The sequence below is a fragment of the Myripristis murdjan genome, chromosome 20, assembly GCF_902150065.1.
Source record: "Myripristis murdjan chromosome 20, fMyrMur1.1, whole genome shotgun sequence".
Classification (NCBI taxonomy): Eukaryota; Metazoa; Chordata; class Actinopteri; order Holocentriformes; family Holocentridae; genus Myripristis; species Myripristis murdjan.
This window is the reverse complement of record NC_043999.1, coordinates 14,105,263-14,129,307: the sequence shown is the minus strand read 5'-3', so window position 1 is coordinate 14,129,307 and position 24,045 is coordinate 14,105,263. Positions and strand designations below refer to the sequence as shown.

At 42.5% G+C, this 24,045-nt stretch overlaps 3 protein-coding genes across 5 annotated transcripts; 2 read left to right on the top strand and 1 right to left on the bottom strand.

The window, feature by feature from the left end:
- Positions 1 to 2,686: 2,686 nt before the first annotated feature.
- Positions 2,687 to 11,454, bottom strand: ythdf3 (YTH N6-methyladenosine RNA binding protein F3). Of its 2 annotated transcripts, XM_030079438.1 has the most exons (6): positions 11,329 to 11,454; positions 11,031 to 11,235; positions 10,557 to 10,581; positions 10,162 to 10,241; positions 8,083 to 9,768; positions 2,687 to 3,712 (listed from the first exon to the last, which is right to left on the bottom strand). In XM_030079438.1, the coding sequence occupies exons 2-6, from the start codon at positions 11,052 to 11,054 to the stop codon at positions 3,689 to 3,691; spliced, it is 1,839 nt and encodes a 612-aa protein (XP_029935298.1). In that variant the 5' UTR covers positions 11,055 to 11,235; positions 11,329 to 11,454; the 3' UTR covers positions 2,687 to 3,688. The 2 variants fall into 2 exon arrangements, with proteins under 2 accessions (XP_029935298.1, XP_029935297.1); XM_030079437.1 differs by having other exon boundaries at positions 11,031 to 11,405.
- A 615-nt stretch (positions 11,455 to 12,069) lies between these two features.
- On the top strand, positions 12,070 to 17,369 carry abhd10b (abhydrolase domain containing 10, depalmitoylase b). Its single transcript, XM_030079325.1, has 5 exons — positions 12,070 to 12,206; positions 12,991 to 13,174; positions 15,157 to 15,268; positions 15,561 to 15,698; positions 16,537 to 17,369. Exons 1-5 carry the CDS (start codon positions 12,113 to 12,115, stop codon positions 16,876 to 16,878), a joined length of 870 nt encoding a protein of 289 aa, XP_029935185.1. The 5' UTR covers positions 12,070 to 12,112; the 3' UTR covers positions 16,879 to 17,369.
- A 103-nt stretch (positions 17,370 to 17,472) lies between these two features.
- Positions 17,473 to 23,071, top strand: tagln3b (transgelin 3b). 2 transcript variants are annotated; one of them, XM_030079327.1, is made up of 5 exons: positions 17,473 to 18,879; positions 20,041 to 20,251; positions 21,436 to 21,610; positions 21,802 to 21,904; positions 21,993 to 23,071. In XM_030079327.1, exons 2-5 carry the CDS (start codon positions 20,072 to 20,074, stop codon positions 22,132 to 22,134), a joined length of 600 nt encoding a protein of 199 aa, XP_029935187.1. In that variant the 5' UTR covers positions 17,473 to 18,879; positions 20,041 to 20,071; the 3' UTR covers positions 22,135 to 23,071. The 2 variants fall into 2 exon arrangements, with proteins under 2 accessions (XP_029935187.1, XP_029935186.1); XM_030079326.1 differs by lacking the exon at positions 17,473 to 18,879 and having other exon boundaries at positions 19,359 to 20,251.
- Positions 23,072 to 24,045: the final 974 nt, after the last annotated feature.

Below are 24,045 nucleotides of genomic sequence, written 5' to 3'. Positions count from 1 at the left end.
CAACCAAATTACTTTGTTCTCGTCTCGATGCATGATTGAGTTTCTGTTCATTTTTAATAAGAAAATCACACAGAAGTAGCACAGCAGCCTCACAAATGAAATGAAAAAAGGAGAGTGGACTTACAGTAGCTTCTCGGTGGCATGATGCATAAGGCAGTGCATATATTTTCCATGTATTATTTTAGTAGTTTTAAAGCTCTAGCAGTGTATGCTTTTTAAGAAACAGCAGAAGGGCTTGAGAGTACGATTGTTATCATGGGAGACCATTTATCAGTTCAATGAACAAGGTAAGAATCAACAACACACCAGAGGTCTCTAATTAAAACAGTGTTAGCATATTTAGCCCTTTGTACATCTCAACTCTGTCACATGCAACCAGTAATTGTGAGGGCATTGTGAAGAGTATAAATAGAGTTCCCTGCTTGGTTTGCCTGCTGTATTCACAGCCAAATGGAGGCAGGAAGAGTGTGGTCTTTTCAAACGCCGCCTGTTAAAACCTGATAGATGTACAAATTAACACACAGAGGAAACAGAAGTTGCAATTCAAAGCCTCTACTGTTATAATTACAGCTTTTTTATTTCTCCTTGACAAACATAAAGGGGGATTTCTCTCACTCTTGTTCATATCCTCTCTCTCTCTCCTCTCCCCTCTCACTGCAAAGCTCGGCGAGCTGGCATTAATTGCTCCAACAAAGATGTGGCAGCACAACGAGTGCTTCTCATCCTGGTGTAATTGTGTCTGGAGGAGTTGGAGGGCATGCGAAGAAAAGAGGGCTTTGCTGCTTACAGGAAAAGCATTGTAGTAGGTCTTGGGAGCTGAGGACAACTGCAAGTACATGATAGGATGGCGCACTCTGGTGGACATATAGTGTAACAGACATTATTTGTCAGCCCATGAAACAAATTGGTGTAAAGCTGATGAATAGTGAGACTAATTCACACTGGGCAAGCAGGCGAAGGTCATTAACACTGTGCCCTCCAGGCTGGATATCATAACTCACCTCATGCAAAGTGCCTGACATCCCTCATTGCTATTAACAAACATTGGCTGGGGTTGTCTTGTTTTACTACAGAATTTGAAAGAGGTAGGTGATGTTAGTCCAAGTGCACCTGGCCTATCGGCTTCACATGCAGATTGGGATATGTAGCACCTGAAGTGGCACTCACTGTCCTCATTGAATGTCATGCTGTGATCATGGATGGCGTGATGGCTCTGTTGTCAAACCTGATGGATCCCATCCCATCCTGCATGCAAATTCTGCTTCATTTGTTTATGTTCCTGTGAATTAGGTCTTAATGGAAAACATAGCGCAATGATCCACTGCAAAACATCACCTGCAACCTTACAGTGCATGACATCAGCATTTGATGACACCCTGAAAAATCCATTATGCTGAGGATTAGAGCAATGTATCAGTTTGCTGATGTATTGGGCTGATATTGACCTTTTTCTAAATATCAGATATTAGTCATTCATGTCCTCCAATATGGATAAGATGGAGGCTCTTCCTCAAACACAGCTATGTCAAGTCTATAAAACCCATAATGAATATTTTCTTTGCTTTGTACATTGTACTGATTGACTTAGATGCAAAACTGTTTATTGTATTTAAATGGTAAATTGACTGCATTTATACATCATTTCTCCAGTCTACCAGCCACTCAAAGTGCTTTACAATGTTTGCCTCACTTTCACACACTGATAGGAGAGGCTGCCATGCACGTTGCCACGCTTCCCATCAGGTTAAGGGGTTCAATGTCTTGCTCAAGGACACTTTGACATGCTCTTTGGAGGAGCTGGGGATCAAACCAGGAACCCTCTGATTAACCACGCTGCCCCTATAATTAATTTGTCATTTAAATGCCTAATGTATCCCAGAGTTTCCCCTATGTTGGTTACCCTGCCCCAAGAAGCAGTTATCTAACCTAAAATAATTTTATTAGTTTCCTCTTCAATTAGAGATTTTAAGTGTCCCCTGGTCTTGGTGACCAGGCCAGCGTGTTTCCCTGCCTCCTGCCCAATGCATTCTGGGACAGCCAGCCCCTTGCAGCCCTAATGAGGAATAAGCAGATGTAGAAAATAGATGAATAGATGGACGAGTCTAGTGGTCTAAATGTTGTTTAAAAGGCTTTTCCACCTAGACAAAAGCAAAATTCTAGAGGAAACCCCAAGCTTTTGCCATGAAAAGGGTGCTATTTTAAGTTACTGAACACTACAAAAAAATTGTCTGTTGGGGATTTAGTAGGTTTTCCAAAAAAAAAAAAAAAAATCTGTTGAACCCTAAATATAGCTAGTCAGAAGCCAATCAAAGTAATTTGTAAACAGCTCTTACAAAGAATGTTTTTTTTCCTATTCAGTCCGTCACAACACATTTAGACAAGAGGGTCCTTTAAAGATAGTAAACAGGAAATACCATGGTCTGTCATCTCATTATATTACTTACAGATGTTTAGGAAATACAGGCCCTATTTTTTCAAGTGGGAAAGAGGCAACATCCTGGTAAAAGTCAGTGCCATGTCCTTCATGTGTCTCTGCTGTTAACTCATATACTCCCTAGAGATGGCCTGAGATGAAAGCTTTGGTTTTTACATGTCATACTGCTGGTGATGATAAAATGAAGGTAGAAGTCACTGCAGGTGGACATAAGATATTTGGAGCAAAATCAGTAAAAAGACAAAAGCACAGTTTGCGCTAAACATGGGTAATGTTTATTTAGCTAGTGAGTTACCTAGAGGAGAAAACTGTCACATCCTTGCAGTTGATGTTTTTGCTTTTTTGGGTGAATCCCAGTCAAGCCAAGCAGTGATATGGGGGTTCTCCCAAAAGTGCTTAATTATTTGAGGACAGACAGTCTGATTGAGCCTGAGGTACAGTACAGTACGTCAACATCAGAGCAAAGACAGTCACCCACAGGGCCCAAGGAGGCCACCGCTAGTTCCACCAGAGCAGCAGGTTTCTCCTCAGACAAATGCACTTCAGAATGACAGAATCACAAGAGAGAAAAACAAAGATGTGCATTAGCCGGCTCTCACCAGCTTGCTGCATAATTGTAATCTTTTGGTACACAGAAACAGATGCAGAAAGGAAGGGGACGGGTAGAGGGAGGATATATCTTATGATTGGCATGATTGTGTCTGTTTCCCAGTTAACTAATCCCACCTGTCAATCAACCACAGCCTTTGTCTGAGGAGGATCAGACAGCTGAATACAGATTCAAGTAAAAGATTTATTTATACAGGTCATCTTTAAATCTCTTCAGGAGGCGATTAAGCTCACCAATATCCCATATATTTGAGGCATTTGAGAAAAAAAAAGTTACAAATAAGCCTGGCAAAATCTTCTGACTACTCTGATTAGTCAGTTAGTTGATCACAAATATAATGAAAGAAGAAGAAAGAGTTAGAGAGTTAAGGGTATTGGTAGAGGCTGTTCAGAAGGACTGAAAGTGCTTTAAAGACAGGAGTTTTCAAAGTGGGTTACGTTCTTTTTCTCGTGAGAAATGAACACGGGGTTTGATGCACCAGTCAACTGATACATGATGAGTCCATCTATCATCGTGTTCAAGTGTTAAGATACATTGTCATCTTCATCGGAAAGATTGTGAGCCTTTCCTCCTTGTGGTTAGGCAAATTATTTAAGGTCCTACGTCATTAGTGTTGCAGTTCTAGCAGGGAGCTTGCTTGAAGGTTACTGTTTATTTCTATTCCGCTCCTGGCAAGAGAGAGAGAAAAAAAACAGATAATCAGTATATGGTATTAGAAGGACAGAAATAGGGGGAGGAAACAAACATAAATAGCAGTGAAAAAGGCAGAGTTCAGAGCTGCTTTCCTGTCTGACTCGATCTTACAGCTTCCATTCATGTGACAAATATTAAGTAAAGCTACTCATTGTGTGCTTGGTTGCTTGTTGAGGGGAAAATCCGAGCTGAGGAGTATTTTGTACGTGACTCGGGCTTTTTGCAGATCGTTCATTCTGTAACGTGAACAGATGCAGCTGCACTCGTGTCTCAGGTGAAGTCAGGATTATATTCAGGGGCACCGCAAGGGATTCTGGGCCACCCCCGACAAAATGTGACAAGATGTGACACTTGAGCTTTGAGTCCGAAAGGAACCCAATCTTCTACCAGCACCCCGGATTACACCACTGTGAGAATGATGATCAAAACCCATTTAGGAGGGAAATTGATAATGTCTTCACTCGTTAGAAGGGAGGTCTCAGATGATTGCCTTTGTTGTGATGATCTTACAGCTTGGCGTGCCTTATTCTCCATGACTCTGTGTACCAGAGACTAGAAAGTGCACTTATGATAATACAGTGCAGGATTAAGTACATACCTCTATTTGGGGAATATTTGGGTATGTTAAAATGCAAATGAGCCGTATCCCTAATCCATCATAAATCAGACCATATGCACAACAAAACCAACACACGCACATTTAGCTGTCACATGTTGTCGTCGATGCAAAATTACAGATATTAAACTTAAGAGGGAGCATATTTTTGACGTGTTAAATCACCATATAAACAAAGCTTGCAGTAAGTCGACAAGACAGTGACGCTGCAGTAAGAGACTGGGGCTCCTGAGTCGAGTTTCTATAAAACTGTTTAAGGTGAGATTTTGAAATTTCTCTTAGAGGTTTTGAGGGAACCCAGTGGGAGTGCCAAAAGATTATCTCATCATTTAAATTTACAAGTGAACACAACAACAGAATATATCTAACAATTCTGGCTATTTAAGGTCATTGACAAAACACAAGACTTCAAGGTCTCTAACCAAATGAAGTCTACTTCTAATATTGCATTGTTCCTTTTTGCAAGGAACCATTATAAATAATATTATCATATGGTATGAAATCTATAGTTGGTCATGCAAACATGGATTAAGACTTGCCATAGATTACAAAAACTAATTTCTTTAGATTTCCTATGGGAGGTACTTTTAATTCATATCTGGTAAACCTGCAGCAATTTTCTGGTAGTGGTGACAGACACTTGAAACTTGCACCATAGAATTACCATTATAATATTTTGTCTAGATTGCAAATTCAACCACTAAATTTTCTTTAAAACTTTACTGCAATAACAGAGGTATCATTTATGATGCCACAAGGCCCCACTATCTTTGATGAACTGATGAAAACAACACAAACTCTCCTGCAAGGATAATGATAATGATGATTAGCTTTTCACAGAAAAGATTGCCCACAGAATATTTCACCCTCATGAACTCTCCTTTTCTCATTCAGGGCTCTGCAGAGGGAGAAAAAAACCCCTCTGAGCTGAGAGCCACATCTCTAAGACTCCTTTGAATTCCTTATTTTTGGGGGGCGGGTCTACCGTTCTCACTGCTCCTCTACTGATTTGTGCAATCTGGCAGTAGAACTAATCAATCATGGGAGTGATATCCAGAGTTTTCTCCTTTTGGTGTTCAAAGAACCAGAGTGAGAGACAGAGAGTATCCCGAGAGAGTTAGCTCAGCAGACCTAAGCTATGCACTAACCAAAACGTTCAGCTATGTTTACACTTGGGGCATTAGACTGTGCTCACTACTTCCCGCTTGTTGTAATAACTCTCACTCAGCTTTGGATAAACACAAGACCTGTGTAATGCATACTCCAACAAAACACGAGGAATCACAGCACACCTCAAACATCAGATATTCAAGGGTGTGTTCAGGATCGCCAAAAATGAATGCTGTTCAACATTCAGTTTCTCATTAAAGAAAGGGTGGAACTTGAAAAAGGAGAAGAAGAAGGAGAAGAAGTAGAAGAAGTAGAAGAAGAAAGAAAGAAATCCTGGAGGGAATAAACTGAAAATGCATTCCAGAGCATCATAAACTGTATGCGGTCTAATTCTGTGCTGCCCAGAAGACAAAATACATGGAATTCAAAATAACTTGCGGATATAATAATAGACTCCATAGACTGATGACACTGAGTAGACTGGAGGGTTGACTCTTTGTCCCATTTTCCATGTGAAACAGTGCTCTCTTTGAGGATCTGGTGTCCATGTCAGTGGTCTGGGAAAGCCCCGGTGAGACCCGGGCCCTGGGTGTAACTTTATCCCCAGCCGGGCTGCTCAGGCTGGGACTGGAGGTCAGGGGGGCTTAAGGTGGACAAAGACCTGCACAAAATCTGACTCTATTGAGGGCTTTTTCACACAGCAGGACTGGGGGTTAAAATTACTTTCAATTGAGTATTTCAGCTTAACTAAAAAAGTGACGTGAGACTGTAGCTCACTTGATCATTATCAAGAGTGTGTTTTAAGAATTTCTTAATGGACTGAGTGAACTTCTTTTGGCAATATGATCTCCCTCAGGTTTTCATTTTAGAGAAAATCCTCTACCTGATATGACCTCAGCTCTGCTTTTGAGGTAATGAAGCTCCATCCTGGGGCTCGGCAACATTGCCAAAATCAAATGTCATGATATTGTTAACCGATACCTCCATATCGATACTGTGACGATACTGTGTGCTTTCTTGAGATATTTACACAAAACAGATGTCTGTTTAACAGTCATTATCACTGTGGATATGATGACCGAGCAGGTAGAGGCAAATAACAGCACAGCCAGAGCAGTCTGATTTTAAGTTAGTAAGAAAATTGCAGCCTTTTACTGTAATGCCACTTATTCCACATGATGATCCAAAATCCCAGACAATATCTAGTCTCATACTTATTTACTGGGGTGATTTACTGGTAGCCATGGAGATCACAGGCACTCACATTAACATGCATAATTCCATCTTAAATCCAGAAGATGGAAAAGATGGCCTCAGCGCATTAATCTCCAAATTACCAATTAATACTAATAAAACCCTGTAGCAACATTTAGCGCCAGAGTTAGCTTTACAAACATCTTGCGAAGGTGTTATGGTGCAGGCAGCTGGGCTGGTTTGACACCTCTCAAAGTGGGAGAAGGACAGGCAAAACAATGGAGAACAATTAACCTTGTCAGGCAAAGGAGGGTGAGGCCTCAGTTGGGCCGATCCTGTCATGTAGGAGGTCAGGGCTACAAAAGCAGCACAGCGCAACGCCTGCACAACGCGGGATGAAACAGGCTTTCTACTGACAGGTTGTTTTCAGAAGCCTGAAAACATTGACTTGAAATATTTATGAGAAAGTAACCCGGTGCATATAAACAAGGTCAGGAGCAAGGAGTCAATACAGCATCAATGGAGCACCACCAGTGGGAGAGGGGGTGAGAGAGAGGGGGCGAAGGAGGGAGCAGGTCGTGGGGGTTTTCTAAATGCAATTAGATTAGCATACGAGTATATTCAGGAATGAACGCAGCAGAATGCTAGCAATGATATTATGTTATTCGCTCCTTGGCTGGTATCTTATCCTACAGTAGTATTTTGAATTAATACTCCCATTTAGATTTCATTTTTCCCTCTGGGGGGACAGGCTTACAACATGTTTCCTTTTTCAGAAGCACAAATAAATGTGATCAGGCATTTTAATTATGTATTTTTTCAAAGAAACATTCTGAAAATCAACCCATCAGAACATCTAGGGCAAAAAGCACCAAATGCAAGGCCCACTGCAGCCAGTTTGCAGGGTGAGGGCTTATGTTGTTAAAGGCTAATAAAGCATGAGGAGCCTGTGGAGAGCTGAGAGGCCTGGCGTTCAAAGGGAGATCAGAGCCTACATCTGCCTTTGTCTGAGAGAAAGAATGCCAGGAATGTGGGCTATTTCAGGAAACCTCTGTACATCTAACTCCACTTGGGCAAATCATCGCAGTCTCAACAGCACAAGATGGCTGATGAGACATGAGGGTTTCCTGAACTTGCTGATGAGCAATGGTGGCGACACAAATCTGCTGACAAGCCTCTGGGAAGTCCCATTTCTGCCAGACTGTTCATTCAACCACAGGATGTTACAACCTCTGCCTCAGAGCAGGTGGAACAAGATCAGCTGATTACCTGACATGCCTGGCCACAGTCTCAAACAGTGACTCAGTGAAAGTTAGTATCACTTTGCCTCAAAGGGTAACTAAACTACACTGCCTCATGCATACAAACGAGCTATTCATAGTGGACTGGGCTCGGAGTTTGTTTGTGTGTGTGTGTTTATCTCACCCTCCTCAGACCCTCCTCTTCCTCCTGACGTTTCTCATAATGTGCAAAGTCATCAAAGATTGAGGTGGTATGCTTGTAAGTGGCGATAATTTTAAGCACTTGTTTAGCCTTCTCCAGAGGCACTTCCTGAGTGTCCCTGGAGTTGGTCACTGGCTTGTTGTCATTGTTCTCCAGCCGGATGTGCCGCAGCTGGTTGTTGGGCACGTCTTTGACGAAAACCCACTTCACCTCGAACTTGCCCTTCCACTTGTCCTGAGACCAGACGCCTGCATAGGCATTGTAGTCCACCGGCGAGCGCATCTCGGCCACGCCGCAGAAGTGACCGCTGCCGTTGACGCTGAACAACAGGTAGAGTGGCCCCTTGCTGCCCAGCGAGCGGTAGGCCCCATCCAGGCGCTTGTTGCCATGTTCTGTGCTGCACCAGATGGAGTACTTGATGGAGCGGTGGATGTCATCTTCTGAATAGCTCTTGATAATGAAAACACGTCCGTTTTTCAAGTTCCAATCAAAGTCTTTGGGGTTGTAGTTGTTGAGGGCACGAAGTTTCTCCAGCACAGGATGCACCTCTCCGGAGCAAGGGGAGGCACTCAGCGGGACGCCCCCACCCAGGCCAAAGCCCTCCACCCCACCACCCTGGTTAAAAGCAGCACCCCGGTTCCTGGGGGCCACCCAACGGTTTGGAGGAGGGCCAGGCTGCTGGGGGTGCTGCTGATGGAGGGGATGTGGGGGGCCAGGTTGAGAGTGGAGGTGAGGGTGAGGAGGGCCAGGGGGTAGAGGCTGGGGGTGTTGGGGGGACTGCAGAGACTGGAGCTGGAAGGGCTGGTGTTGGTGCTGGGGCTGGGGCTGGGGCTGATGGGGCAGAGGGTTCTGGAGCAGAGGCTGGGGCTGGGCAAGGAGAGGCTGTTGCACCAGAGGCTGGGGGGGCATCATAGCCTGAGCTAATGGGGGCTTGTTGAGGGAGCCCTTATCGTCCCAAGTGCCAATGTTCATATTGTGCTTTATAGGGGGAGGGGGAATGGTGGCACCTCCCCCCATCCCCATGTTGGCTTTGGGTTTCACCTTGGGCTGGGGCTTGGCTGGTTTCCTGGCAATGGCTGCCCAGGAGGCAGGTTTAGGTGCGGATGAGCTGACAGACGGAGGGAGGTTATTGGCTGCCATACTGCTCATACCCACAGTGCCTCCTAGAGGGGAGCCCACGGTTTTGGTGACAGCTGCCACCATGTCCGTACCCAGTTTTAACCCCGTCATTCCCTGCTCGATGCTGTTCAGCACCGGAACCTTACTGAGCTGGGTGTCGCTACCAAAGCCCGCCTGTCCGTCCGCGATGGCGCGTCCCAGTGAACTCGGGGCGTACCCATAGCTGTTACTGTAGACTGAGCTCTGTGTGGACTGGCCCTGAGAGACACTGGTGCCCCAGGTGGAAAAGTCTGCATTGCCAGGGAAGAAGTTGAAGCCATGCTGACTGAGGAAGGGAGGGGTATTCCCAAGGGCACCTGGCTGGCTGAACACACCATCAGGGATGAAGTGAGGCTCGCCATTGCTCATCTGTCCATAGGTGGTCAAGTAGGGCATAGGGGGGTCTCCTGCTGTGGACCAAGCAGCTTCTCCCAGAGAGTATGGGAAACCAATGGATGGAGCATAGTAGCTGGGCATGTAGGGATCAGACATTGGTGGGTAGCTGTTACTCTGTATAGGACAGAGAGGCTGCCAGTTAATGGATAATACTGGGTGACAGTGGTGCAAATATCATCAGTATCTTAACCACTGTTCAACTAAGTAAACATGATAAAACGATTACATTATGTAACGGCACACCAGTCCAATGTAAGGAAATTATCTCTCTAAGGAACAAATAAAAACTCAGGCAAACTAGGATGGGGTTTATTGGGTTAAATTACAGTATTCAGCTATTCTGCGGGAATCCATGTTTGTCAGATAACCATCAAGGAGAACATAACAAGAATTGGATGGTCGTAGAAAACATTAGGCTTTAGGCTGAACTCCAGCCACAAGGCAACAAGTTATCTCTCTGTACAGATCTGATATGCTGCACAGGGTAAACTGTGCATATGACATTACCTGATTTGTCTGGCCGCTTAGGTAAGGCTCAAAATCATCATCGTTGACACCATCCTTTTGATGCATTGATCCGTTTTGCACTGAGAGTGAAAAGAGACAGAGTTATTTCCAAAATGTGACATACTCAAGGCGTCAACTCATTTAAAATGTTGAAATGACTGTGACAAAATCCCACAATGAGGTAACATAACCACAAAAAAATGCAGGAGTAGGGGCAGTCTACAGTGTTGACATCAAGCAGCACCACACAGTTAAGCTGTGAAAACACACACAGCCCTAATGGCACACATATTAGCTAATTAGAAATCTCCATGTACAGCTGCGCTGAGGTCCTCTCTAAAAATGAATATGTAGCCCCTAATGCACGTCAATTCCAACTCCAAAAAGCACATTACCTTTATTTCCTTGTCCTTTGGGTCTCTGAAATAATGAACAGCACAGGAAGAGAGATAAGACTGTTGTCAGATTGCGTCAAGAAACAAGAATAACACGCACAAGGCTGGTTATATCCCACAGATAGATAGCCTAACACACGGCTATAGTAGCCCGGAGCGAAGCCATCAGCCCGGATGTAACATTTACAGGTTGCTTTGCATTATTGACCGGATGTCAAACGCTCTGACATCCAGTAAACGTGCCGCATTGGCAACCGGCTACAGCTGGAGTTGGTTGGCATTTTTGGTCGGCCCACATTACAGCTAACAGCTATTATATATCAAAGACTTTTTTTTGCCTGTTTGATCTGGCATGCCTGCCCGGGCTACGTTACGATGGCATGATTACAGCAGCCGATCAGATCAAAGTGTTGGCAAAGTTTGATTCGCCACACGATCAATTTGCAGCAGAAATCAGTCGCCAAAAAGCCGTACCTGGTCGACTGTGGTCGCAGACATCCTCCAGGAACCGAAACTGATTGCTGTTTGTGACTGTCCACGGCTTCCCCTGCCTCTGCACTCCGGTGCTTTCTTAGCTCGTCTCGGCTTGTCCAATCACTCTGTTTCAGGCGATGTTTTCCTCCGCGGTCAGAGCTCACGACAACCTAGCTGGCGGCTGTGAAGAACGGCGACTTTGTATCTGCGAAAATGTGTCAAGCGTGTTTCCGATATCGGCAACAGTCTTATCAGTCACTCTGAAACTAGACTAGTGTCTTACTGGAATATCCCTTACCATATTCCACAATGGCGGATAGGCTTTTACTCCCGCTTCCGTTCCGTTCTGCTGCTCCATGACCTTCCGCCTGTGACGCTCTGAGTCATGATACAGACTGACACTTCACATGACAGTCACAGCGAAGCGCACCAAAACTTCTACACTTTCAGACGCGTTTTTTTTTTTTTTTTTTTTTTTTTTTTTTTTATACGCGGCGCAAAATTTACTGACTTTAATGAGCCGTCAACTCCACTGGACCTGACACATGCAGGCACTTCTTTGCTGGTGCTCATTTACAACCCGTGAGACCCATAATCTATGGACTGGTTTTTAAGAAGTGGCCTGATACACTGACACATGCACCATACAGCCTGTATATCATGCAGATAGATTGTGTATAATTACACATTCATTTATAGGGCCAACAGGCTGACGTATACAATGCTGTCTTTCTACAACAAAAGCGCTTTTTGGTATAGTTGGCAAAATAGTATGTATTATTCAGGAAAAGCGTGGTTATAGAGCACATTTTGGGGTTTTAACAAGGAAAACTGACATGATATAAACACATTTACAGTAAACTACGGAAAATGTGTTTTTCAACTGCGTAATGTTTTTTTTTTTTTTTTTTTTTTCTCTTTTTTTCTTTTTCGAGACACAAACAGATTGTAGAATAACTGTTGGCCTTGGCGTACTCCACTGTACTGTAAATAGGCGACAGGAGTGTGTTGTTCACTTCTGAACCAGAATTAATGTTGCCGCTCTCCTCTCGCGATATTTCCTCAGTAGGTCGCGGAGCAGTATGGCAGCCGTGGCGCTGAGGTCCTGCCGCAGAGGACTTTCACAGATTTTAAGCAATGGAGGATTTTCTACTGTCACTTCAAAGGGTTTGGGAGGTTAGTTCAAGTGTCCAGTGTCAGAGGTGTTGATTTCACTGCTCTGAGTGTGAATACAAGGGATTTAAGCTTACATAGGGGGGTGTGGCACACATTAGGCCTGTCGTCTGAAATTTGGAGCATGTAAACGGTGCGCCACTTGCGCTTTGTGACAGGTTTTGGTCGCTGTGTGGGTGTAATTTGCGTATTAAATGTCATACTAACGTTATTTTGCTTCTTTCCGTTGTGTAAATTTAACTTGAGCTGTGACACGGCCGAGGCGATAAACAGATAAGTCAATAAGCATATGTGTCGGCGCAGAGTGAACATGCGCAGGCTACATCCCAGTAGCCCTTACTCTGCTCTGTTATTGTTGCAAATTAACAGCAAGACTAGCATGTAATATTTCAGCATATCACACTGAAGCACTAGAACGTAGCCCATCTATATTATTAATGTTATTCGTTGTCTTTGAATTTAGTTCAGGTTACATAAACGAAGTGAGAGATCATCCTCACAGTGAGTAAGATTGGAAAGGTTTTATCTGACATTTTTTGTCGAAATTGAGTTATCCATAGATTTGTGATATTTGCATGATGTTTTATGCTTGTGTGACTGTATCCATAGGACATTTGGGGTTGTATACTAGTAAGCTAGGAATTAAATAGCTTTACTAGCTTAATTGATGGCTTTACCATGTGTGATGTAAAATTTATGATGCAAAATATCTCACATCTGTGGCCCACCCAGATGTAACTCCAAGGTCACACACATTGGCCTAATTTAATTTTGTGTTGTCTCCCAGGAGTAAGACACAAGTCCACGGTTCAGTATGCCACACGGCCAGACCTCCCAAAGTTGGCCTACAGAAGAGTGAAGGGGAAGAGCCCAGGTGTGGTGTTCCTGCCCGGCTATGGCTCCAACATGAACGGCCAGAAGGCAGAGGCTCTGGAGGAGTTCTGCAGGTCATTGGGGCATTCTTACCTAAGGTACAGACAGACCACACATGTACAGATACACAAGTAAAACTGTACATGACTTAAACCATCCAAATCTGATTCCATAGGTCTCCTGTCTTGATTTTGGGAATTTGAAGAGCAACATAAAAAAGCAGTGGGGAAGAGAGCACAGTTGTCACTTTTGCAGACCGCCTTAAAATCTTGTTTGGTGAAATTCTTCTGTAAGGACAACTGAACATGTCACTAAGTAAAACTGTCAGGAGTATTACAGAATATTTTTTTTTTTTTTTTTTTTTGTATGGAATATTTTGTTTAATATTGTTTTTTATGTTTTGATTCTCCCATAGCACAGTTATGCTCCATTGTGTTAGGGTACATGTAAAAGGGATTGTCGTGGGATTGGCTGAGGAGAATAGCTAGCCCTTGCACAGGGCAGCTCATGCCATCTGTCATTTGAGACTAATTGGTTTATAGAGATGAGAGTTCCAGCTCTCTTCAGTGAGTTGGATCCTCTGGTTCAGCTCACCTATAAAGACAAGCTCTTACGGCTCCCCGGTGGCTCTTTGGCTCTTTGTTCAGTAATTTCCATTTTTGTCAAAACCTGCTCAGTTTGCACTACTTTGGTGTATGACTTTGACTTTTGGTGTTTTTTGCACATCCATCATTTGAATGTGCAGTTGAATCTTGCTATATTGTTTTCAAACTGCCTAAATAAAAATGTAGCATCATGTTTGTTATTAAATCTTGGCATAATTACAGTAATAAGTAAACCATGATTGGTAAATGAACTCAAAAACAGCAAGGCTTTACAAACTGTATATGCATTTGAAGTATTTTTCAGTGCATTGAAATTGCACAATAACTACTTTTTCTCTGACTCACAGCGAGAATGAGAATCCTAATTTTATAACAATTTCTAAGCTTTTAAACATGTTTAAAAAAAAATCCACATTATTCAGAGGTTTAGTTTCTGTGACAGGCTATATGAAAACAGGACTTTTGATGCAAACTTATTTTATTTAGTGTGCGTCATCATCATCATGGTCATGCATCTCTCTCATGACAAAAATATGCACACTGATTGATTCAGATACATTTTTTTATTTCAAATCAGATGTCATGGGTTCGTAGGCATAAAAAAAACCTGTTAAGATATGTGAGCCATTTCCCATTATTTTCCTAAAATAGCTGATTCAAAATGCCAACTTGTTTGTGAACAACCTAACACTGATAACAAGTTGATCCTCTGATCCGCTGAGGCCTCATGATGTTTGTTTTTATCGACAGTGTTTCACTAGCATAATGTCACCACTTTGAACTCTTTACATAGACAAACAGATAGTAGAATTAATGTTTTTTTTTCTCTATAAATCAACATAAAAAATATATAACAGTCATTTTAGGATAATATTCTCAGTAGTAGTAGTAGTAGTAGTAGTAGTAGTAGTAGTCATTTGTCCACATCTTCCAAATGAGTTACAACATACACAGAAGTAATTAAATGTACATTTTAGATACTTGCAGTTCTCTCTTCTTTCTCTTTTACAGTAAGATCTCTGACAGCTCACCTCACAAGCTTATTGAATTAGCATAATAAGTCAAATGTGTGTATGTAAAAATTGTTTTCATGTGAATATTTGAACTCTCTTGTTGGTGGCTGCATTAGATGTGGCATACATCAGGTTTTACATGCAGTTTTGTTTTTTGTGGGTTTTTTTTGTTTTGTTTTTTTTGCACTTTGTGCTGATGTCAATATTTAAATACACATCAGTATTAGTATTTCATTTTTCTATCAAGCCTCCATTCCTAATCGTTTTGGAGTACACTCAGTTCTACTGTACTCAGTAGACAAAGGCCTAATTTCATGGTCAGTGGAATACACACATAAGTGGGGCACTGTGCTCATAACATGTAAAAGGATAAATCAAATTTAACTTTGCCCTTGGCTTTGCACAGCTTGCTATTGTTTTACCCTCCGATACCCAAGGGCTGTTCTATTTATGCTTCTCCAGGTTTGACTACACAGGCCACGGGGCCTCAGAGGGGGTGCTAGCAGAGGGAACTGTGGGTACCTGGAAGAAGGATGTCCTTTTTGTCTTGGACGAATTAGCAGAAGGGCCACAGGTAAGTATTTCTCAGGGTAATAATGCCCCAGTCCAAGCTGCAGGTAGTCAGTGCTGACTTGAGGCCACAAGTGAGGGCTGTGTTCGATGTGTTTGCTGCACAATGTCTCCACTAGATGGCAGTATGACACTTTCTAGTCACAGGTTGTGTGAATTGTGTTCCACCGCTGTGATTACACGAGCTTTATCCTTATGTAGCCGGCATATTTCTTAAGTCTGCATGTTTGCAGTAATTAATCAGCCAAGACACTGAACCTGTGTTAATCTGTATTTATAATATCACATATTTGTAGATCCTGGTGGGCTCCAGTATAGGAGGTTGGCTCATGCTGTTGGCAGCCATTGCACGACCAGAGAAGACTGCTGCCCTGGTGGGCATCTCCACTGCGGCTGACCACATCGTCACATCTTTTAATTCTCTTCCTCTGGAGGTGGGAAAATCCAGTGCCAGTCTGTATTAGAGCTATCATTATGTTTGTATGCGTTGTTTGAGGTTTATGTTAGAATGATTCAAACTATGGTACTGAATTTTTTCATATAAATAAATGCTCTTTACGCCCAGGCTAATGCCAAGCAAGATCACACAATTAAGATTAAGCCTGTCACCCAAAGAATAAACTCCCTTCATTTTGCATTATTTAGAATATTGGATAGTGTCTTTGATAACAAAGTTAGTCTTTAGTGATGCATTGTACATCAGACACACTTCACAATTTCTACTTGAATTTTGTAACTGAAATTGTGCAACTGAAAAACGTTTTTTCCCCCTCTTGCTTACCTTTACATGTAAAGAAGAAAAACAATTAAAAATCACACATGCATACTGCAAGTGCTGAGTTGAGCAGAAAGCCAAGGAAAAATATTGTCAAGAACATGCAACACTGCGCTCTCATGGTATCTTTGTCAGGACCTGACAAAGGCCTCTGGACTCTGGGCCAAAGCGTTTTCCTGTTGTTAGCCTGCTTGAATAAAGACACCATGTGAGCACAGTGTCTCAGGTTCTCTGCATAAAGTGTGAAGATTGAAAGCAAAGTTGAAGTGTGCTTTCAAGCAGCATTTTATTTACTGCCACAAGAATGATAATATAACTAGAAATATCCGTGCTGCAGGTTTAATATAATGAACATATAGGACTTGATCGAAAAATGGGGAAAATAGTAGTAAATTGTACCTTGACATGATTGAATTACTTTTATTGCAACTCTGTGCCAACTTTTTCATGTATACACGCCTCTTTTCTGAGTCTGATTTGTCCATCCTGATGTCCAGACACGGAAGGAGTTTGAGGAGAAGGGGGAGTGGACAATTCCCACCAAACACTCAGAGGACGGTGTGTACAGATTTAGCATGGACTTCCTGCGTGAGGCGGAGAATCACTGTGTGCTCCAGAGCCCCATCCCCATCACCTGCCCCATACGGCTCATTCACGGCCTGAAGGATGAAGATGTCCCCTGGCACATCTCCATGCAGGTTGCCGAGCGTGTCCTCAGCTCCGATGTGGACGTCATCCTTCGCCGACATGGCCAGCACCGCATGGCTGAGAAGGACGACATCAAGCTCGTGGTCTACACTATTGATGATCTTATAGACAAGCTGACCACCATGGTCTGAGTGGGGGATAAGCGGTTGAGCCTGGGGGCTGGTGGATGGAGGAGCAGAAGGAGTTTGGGTGCTGAGAAGGCAGCCCGGAAGGAAATCACCAAAACTACAGCAATGCTCCTAACTCTCTGCCAAATATGATCTCTTACCCTGCTCCATTCTCCTCTCCTTTTTCCATTTGTCCCCAGCCTTTTTTTTTTTTTTTTTTAAACATGCCGTTACAGACAGAACAAGCTGTTATGCACGGACAGTTCAGACTACAATGAAAGGGAGCTCTCCTGCAAGCTGCTCCCTTATATCTTCAGGTTGTGTTTGTACGCGTTCCAGGTTATTATGTAAAGTGTTATTTTGGTCAACCTTTAATAGGTCTGCCACTGCTGCTGTCTCTGCCGCCGTTCTCACTGTTTGACTATTTTTCCCTGTCCTTTTAGACCCATAGTTTTTTCCTGTGCCTTTTTTAATCACTTTTCACCTGTTTTGGCCAATAAAACTTCTGCACACCAGAGTGCAGGTCTCTGTGCTTGAAATGATAGCACCCACCGTTATCATTGCACACAACTAACCACTACCTTTAAGAATTAAGGCAGAGAACAATTGGAATGTATGCATACTGCTTCTATATATCCATTTCTAATCTCACAGTATTTAAATTAATGCCATAGAAAATTAGATGAAATATGAACACAGCAAAAAACAGTTCCACTTTGCCAAGTAGCCTATCAATCAGGTTAGTCATGGCTCTGTATCACATAAAGATCACCAAGAGCTGTGCACTATAGGTGTGTCTGGTTGATATTTGAAGGCAGACTGTTCTGTTACATCACACACACATCTGTAGGACCTTTAACCATAGAGAGGTTGGCCATGCTGGAGCCACTGGGCTGTTGATTAACATGTAATTGGCCACTAGCTGCACTATGCTCAATGGGGTGAAACCAACCAGTAACTCCCAGGTCTGTTAACTGCAGCTGTGACCTTTCATTCACAATTAAGGCATGCAATCAGTCACCTCCATATCAAAACAGAAACTGAAGCCCATCTTACAGAGGAGCATACATCCGCATGTCCAGTGAGATGCATGCATGAGAGATGGGAAAGGGGGGCATCTGACAGATTGATGTGCTCAGAATTATAGTTTAATTAAAAACAGATTCTCTAAGGAACACATTTGCACACCACAGGTCATTGTCTAAAAGGAAATGCTTTAGTTCAAGTCAGCTACACAAGGATCATTTCCTTTGTGCACCTACATTATTTGGAGCCTAGGGTACATACTGTCCATACTGAGCTGCACTCTCTACAGATGGCATTTCTCTGGAACATTAATCCACCTCAAATAACTCTAATTCAATAAGGGAAGAGCAATAGCTCTCATTGTTGAAACCAGGAAAGGCAAGCAGCGAGAGACAATAAGCCCTTGTGTCTGCCTTCTACAGTACATTCAAATGTAGGTATGACATGAAGCGATATGGCAGCAGGGTGGCCTAGTGGTTAAAGGACCCCCCTTCCACCGGACAACACAGGCAAACATCCACGTGATGAAATGTCCTTGAGCAAATCTTACCGATTCTCTACCAGCAGGGGCTGGTGATGTAGAACAAAAATCAATATCTTTACACATCATATTTGGCTTCAAGCCTGAGTAAAAAGGGAACATAAGGCTCTACCATCATGTGCTTTGGCACCAAGTGCAGTTTATAGCGCACACATTGAGGGTCACTTCACACTCCCTGAGGCTAAAGAGCGATCCAGTGGCTCTCTATCGGCTGTGCTGGAGTGTTGTCATGTCGCATTCTGTGTGTCAGGAGTCTCTGGAGACGACCCCCCCGCCCCTGGAGGCGCTGGCATATAAAACGAGTGGTCTTGCCACTCCCGGACACTGAGGCCCAGCCTGGCCCGACGCGCCTGTGCCGCTCTTCATGGATGCTTCAGCAGCTCAGCATCTCCTGCCCTGCACAGCTCAGCGGAACTAACAGCGACACGGGACGAAAGAGACGTCTGTTTTTCTCTTTGGTAAGTGCGCAGCTCTCAGTGAATAGGACTGCTATGTTTGCATGACTTTATTTTATTTTATTTTATTTTTTACCGATAACGTCGCAGTTTGCATGTCAACTTTGTGCAATTGCTCCGCGGGTTGGTAGCATTTTCAAATGATTGTGCTACTAATGTATAGTAGGGATGAGTTATCAGTTTAGTGTCGCAACGTTAGATGGCGGGGTTTCTACATTTGTAAACTGACATTATTCAATTCATTACGCTTAAGTGAGGATGCTATGGAGAGGAAATCAGCTGTGTTTGCAATTCATTTTTTTTATTTTGGGATAAAGTTTAGGCCGACATAAATCTTGACAGTATAAATTAATAATAAATAAATAAAGGTTAGACTACATCACTGAATAGCGTCGAACTGATGAAAGTTGCCCCACGTGAAGATAAGGCCTTTAAAAGGGAAATGTTGTCATGTTTTCACTTTATTTATATTGTTGATTACTGTGTTGTTTTTACGGTCCATATCCACCATTTTATTTATCAGCGCATCACTGCGCTCAGCGTGCAGGAAACGGACTTGATTGTTACCATAGTGATAGGAGGGCTTGTCCCTGTTCGGGACAGCTGCCAAGGACCACACCCTTCCTTGCTACAGTCTCTAGGGATGCGCCTGGTGGGACTATTGAACTGTAAGGGACACAGGTGCTATTCACAAAATGAGGATTTAGAGAGAAAAGTCAGAATCACTGTATTCAAGTATTTAGATGTTTACAAATATAGATGTTAATGTTTATTATTGTAAAAAGACAAAAAAAAAAAAAAAGCTGTGGAAATGTAATAATAAATATTAATATCATACTAAATAAATGTCACTGCAAAACTTTTCCATATTAATATCGTTGTGATACTATATGCACTTTAAAATAAATAATATTTATATAAGCATTTTCAGACTACAATACACTATGATCAATATGGTAGAGCCACTAGTAAGAGGCACACAACAGTCATGCTCTATACGCTACAGATGTATTATAGGAACAATACAGTAATTTTTCACCTGACTAGCTCTTATGTTATAGGGTAATACATTTTGCTATTTCAGGTTCTGGTTTACTGCGCTTACATTTGTTTTATTTACTTATTTATTTGTTTGTCTATTTAATTATTTATGGGCCACTACAGGCTGTCAACTACTGCTTCTGGGGGAGCTGCCATGGCGAATAGAGGACCCAGTTATGGACTGAGCCGGGAAGTGCAGGAGAAGATTGAGCAGAAGTACGACCAGGACCTGGAGGTTCGTCTGGTGGACTGGATCCTGGCGCAGTGTGGAGGAAACCTGGAGAGACCGCAGCCAGGAAAACAGAACTTCCAGAACTGGCTGATGGATGGAACAGTGAGTGCCTAAGTACCAGCACCTAAAATAGAAGTATTAAATTATTTAGGCTTTCACGTAACATATTTTCAAGCTCTGTCAAATTTAGAGCATCCCTGAAGCCAAAAATGCTGAAATAAATAACCACATTCTTGTTTTTAGTAACCTCTGAGAGCCTGACTGCGTAGTATTGATCTAAATGTACATTAATCAAAGGATTGTTTACCCCTAGAATTTACCAAGTGGGCTTCAGCTGATGGGTGTAAAACATACACACAGTCTAAAGCAGAATAGAGGGGTGTCCAGTGTTCAACTAAAATATCACTTTTAATTAACATTTAATTCTCAGCTGCTAAAATTTGGAGTCCTTCACTGCAAACCCAGTATGTTGCCTTGGGTCAGCATGGGAACCTTTAAAGGAAAAATCCATCCTAAAACACCTCCGTGCTTTAAAAAAAAAAAAAAAAAAAAAACAGCTGCTGCCAACATTCCTGCATTGCTGGCTTTATTCTGTTGTTTGGTGGTGTATTTGTCTTATTCCCATGGATAACTATCCAAACACAGATGATGCAACATCATGTCAAGATATTTCCAGCACAGCCTCTGTGGAGTGTGATAACAGAAAAAAAAAACAATTGTTAACCAGTTGGCACCGATACTCAGCAGGGAGAAATACATGTTGAAGGGGCAGAGAAATCAGTTTCTCTTCCTATAGTCACTGCAATACTTGATGCAATGCAACCACAAGACAGAGTAAGGGATGTGACTCTTAATTGATCTCAGCTAGAAAAATGCACTTTGTTGCTCTCACTTTGCTTTCGCTGTTGCTCTTGCTTTCTCCAGAAACATAGAGAATGGGTTTTACATGTACCCGCTGAATGTTACATTTTCACACCCTTTTTCTGGAGGCTGTCAAAAGCTGTTCTGAGACATACGGGAAATGACTAACTGAAGAAGAAGTAGATGAACAGGTTGAGCAAAAGTTGGCACACTAAAAAAGTATACTATAACACTACACCACAAAATATTTCCTGAAATCCACTGATCATAGATTGATGATAAATGGTAGTGTAAATGAATCAGAGGATGTGGATGCTGCTTTGCCTTTTTCTTAAGTAGCTTTTGGTCATTGGTCAGTTTAGAGCTGCCTGTTTGGCCTGTGTTGCCTATGGTTAAGCCGATGGTTATTGCTCTCTTTTTCCCAGATTCTGTGTAAGCTCATCAACAGCCTTTATCCAAGGGGGAAGGAACCCATCAAGAAGATTGTAGAGACTCAGATGGCCTTCAAACAGATGGAGAAGATCTCTATGTTCCTACAAGCAGCAGAAGCCTATGGAGTCATAAGCACTGACATTTTTCAAACTGTGGACCTCTGGGAAGGTGATGGCTCCTCACAAACCAGCACTGCCTGCACTGCTGAGCCCATAACGGGGTCATTCGAAAAGTCTTACAGCTTTGTTTCCAATTATTGTTTTATATCCTGTATACAGTTGCTATATCCATTTACGAAAGTCAAAGCAAGATTGTACTCAACTGGGAAATTCGTGCCTCTTATACCGCTCTGGCTCTAGGAAAGGACATGGCGGCAGTGCAGAGAACCCTGATGGCTCTGGGGAGCGTGGCCCTCACCAAAGACGACGGCCATTACAGAGGTGACCGTGACTGGTTTCACAGGTAAAGAGAAGGCATTACAAACTATCTATTCATGCTGAATAAATTGCATAATCTTTCAAGTCCCTCCTGTCTTGTTTCATGTGTGTAGGAAAGCCCAGGGCTATCGGCGAGAGTTCACCGAAGAACAGCTGCGCCAAGGCCAGAGTTTGATTGGTTTGCAAATGGGCAGCAACCGCGGGGCGTCCCAGTCCGGTATGACGGGCTACGGAATGCATCGGCAGATCATGTAGACCACTCAGATACAAGCTAATCTACTCCCCTGCTTCAAGACATTACTTTCTGAGGATCCCACGAATCTTGTATCCCTGTACCTTTCATATCCTTTGTAACTTGTGCTGTGTTAACCTCACAGTTTCCCTACAGTTGCTGCTTTCCCCCAAACAGAGCACCCTGTCTTCATCTTTAACAACAGTGTTAAATGTCATAGAACTGATTTCATGTGCTCGTTCCCTTTTCCCTCTGTCCATGTGCAGCCCTCCCTCTGGATTTGCTCTCGCCCATCCCTTCCATGTTCAAATCATTACCTAACGTCGAATTATGAAGTCATTCAACATCAATTTAGTCTTACAATGAACAAAAGATTGGTATCTCTGTGTAAAACAAGCCAGTTGTGTTGTACACATTTTTTTAAGAATTACTGCAGAAACTGTGAGCCAGTGTTACAGCATGTTGTATGCTATTTTTTTTGTATTCATGTATACATTTATTTGTTCATTGTGTCAAATGATCTGTTTTTGTGTAACTGTCTCATGTGAAGCCTGATAGAACTCAATGAGTGACGATGTCTCTGCTATCTTGTCTGAAGACTTGTTGCAGTATCCTTTGTAACCAAATCAACCTCACGTTGTGCCTGGTTATGGGACGACAGAGACTGTGTCCTGATATATTGGCCTCAAATTATAAATGAGTTTGGTTCATTCTGAGCCATGCCCTTGCAATTTGTTTGTTAGAAGATATCTTTGTCCATGATATACTGTATCCATTTTGTGCACAGTTAAGTAAATGGGTTTGTAAAAGCCATTATTATGACAGTGAAGTTTGAGTTCCAGGTACGGATATGGCTTGAATGTGCGCTACCATGTATTGTCATATTTATATTTTTAAATATATTTATATTGGGAGGCTTGTGTGCAAAAAAAAAATGCAGAAATAAAGTATGTAAACATCTACATGTGTATAAGTCTGTGTGATAGAGGAGCTAAGGTACCCTGGTGTATTGAGGGGAGGACAATATACTGAGAGTTGCGGCCTGGGTGTCATTCATGGTCTTGGTTGTGTTCTATTTTTTTCTCTTGCACACATCCCTCCTGTGTCTCCCCACTGTACAGTCTAATAAGGGGTTGCAGGGAGGCACAGGAGACCATCCCTCAACCAGCCAGCCCTGGTTCATGTTCCTGTGACTCCAAGCCTTCACTTTGCTGAAGTATCTTTAAACAAGACAGTGAATCTCTACCAGCTGCTGGAGTGCTGCTCTGTAGCAAATCTGTGAAGGGTCCAGCAAAAGGAGAATTATATTCTCAGAAGAATAAAATAGATATTGTACCTATCCACAGGAAATGTTATTGTTCTTTTATTTTGCACCGTATTTCCAAAGATTTATTTTCATGTTGCACAGGCTATGTAAGTGCTAAACTTCAAAGAGAGGCCATTAGTTAAGAGGGTGTTACTTCAAAAAAAAAAAGAGGGTGGACTTTAGAACACAAATGGTCCAAATTTATGGCAGTCCAATTTATGGGGTCAAGTTGTTATTGACCGTTGGCATTTTAAACAGCTTAGTTGAGAATCGCATGCATGAATTAACATCTCAATTTATTAACTTCCAATAGCTAATGAAAAGCCATTTAACTGCTGTGCTACAACATTCAAACTAAAGCAAGTAAATTAAAGGCCAGGGCAAAAACGCGGAGGCCAATATTATTCTAAGACTTCCATATCTAGTGCTATCCTTTTTATTGCACTATTAGAAATGAATTATCCAGCTGCGGTAATCTAAAGTCACCGCAGAATCATTTACATAAGTTCACTATGCTGTTTTTGCTTCAGTGTGTGGGAAGGCAACACGTGAAATGTTGTGGCCTTTTGCATGCCTTGTCTTCACATTGTTACATGGTGAGTCCAGGCTGATGATTAGCTCCACAGAT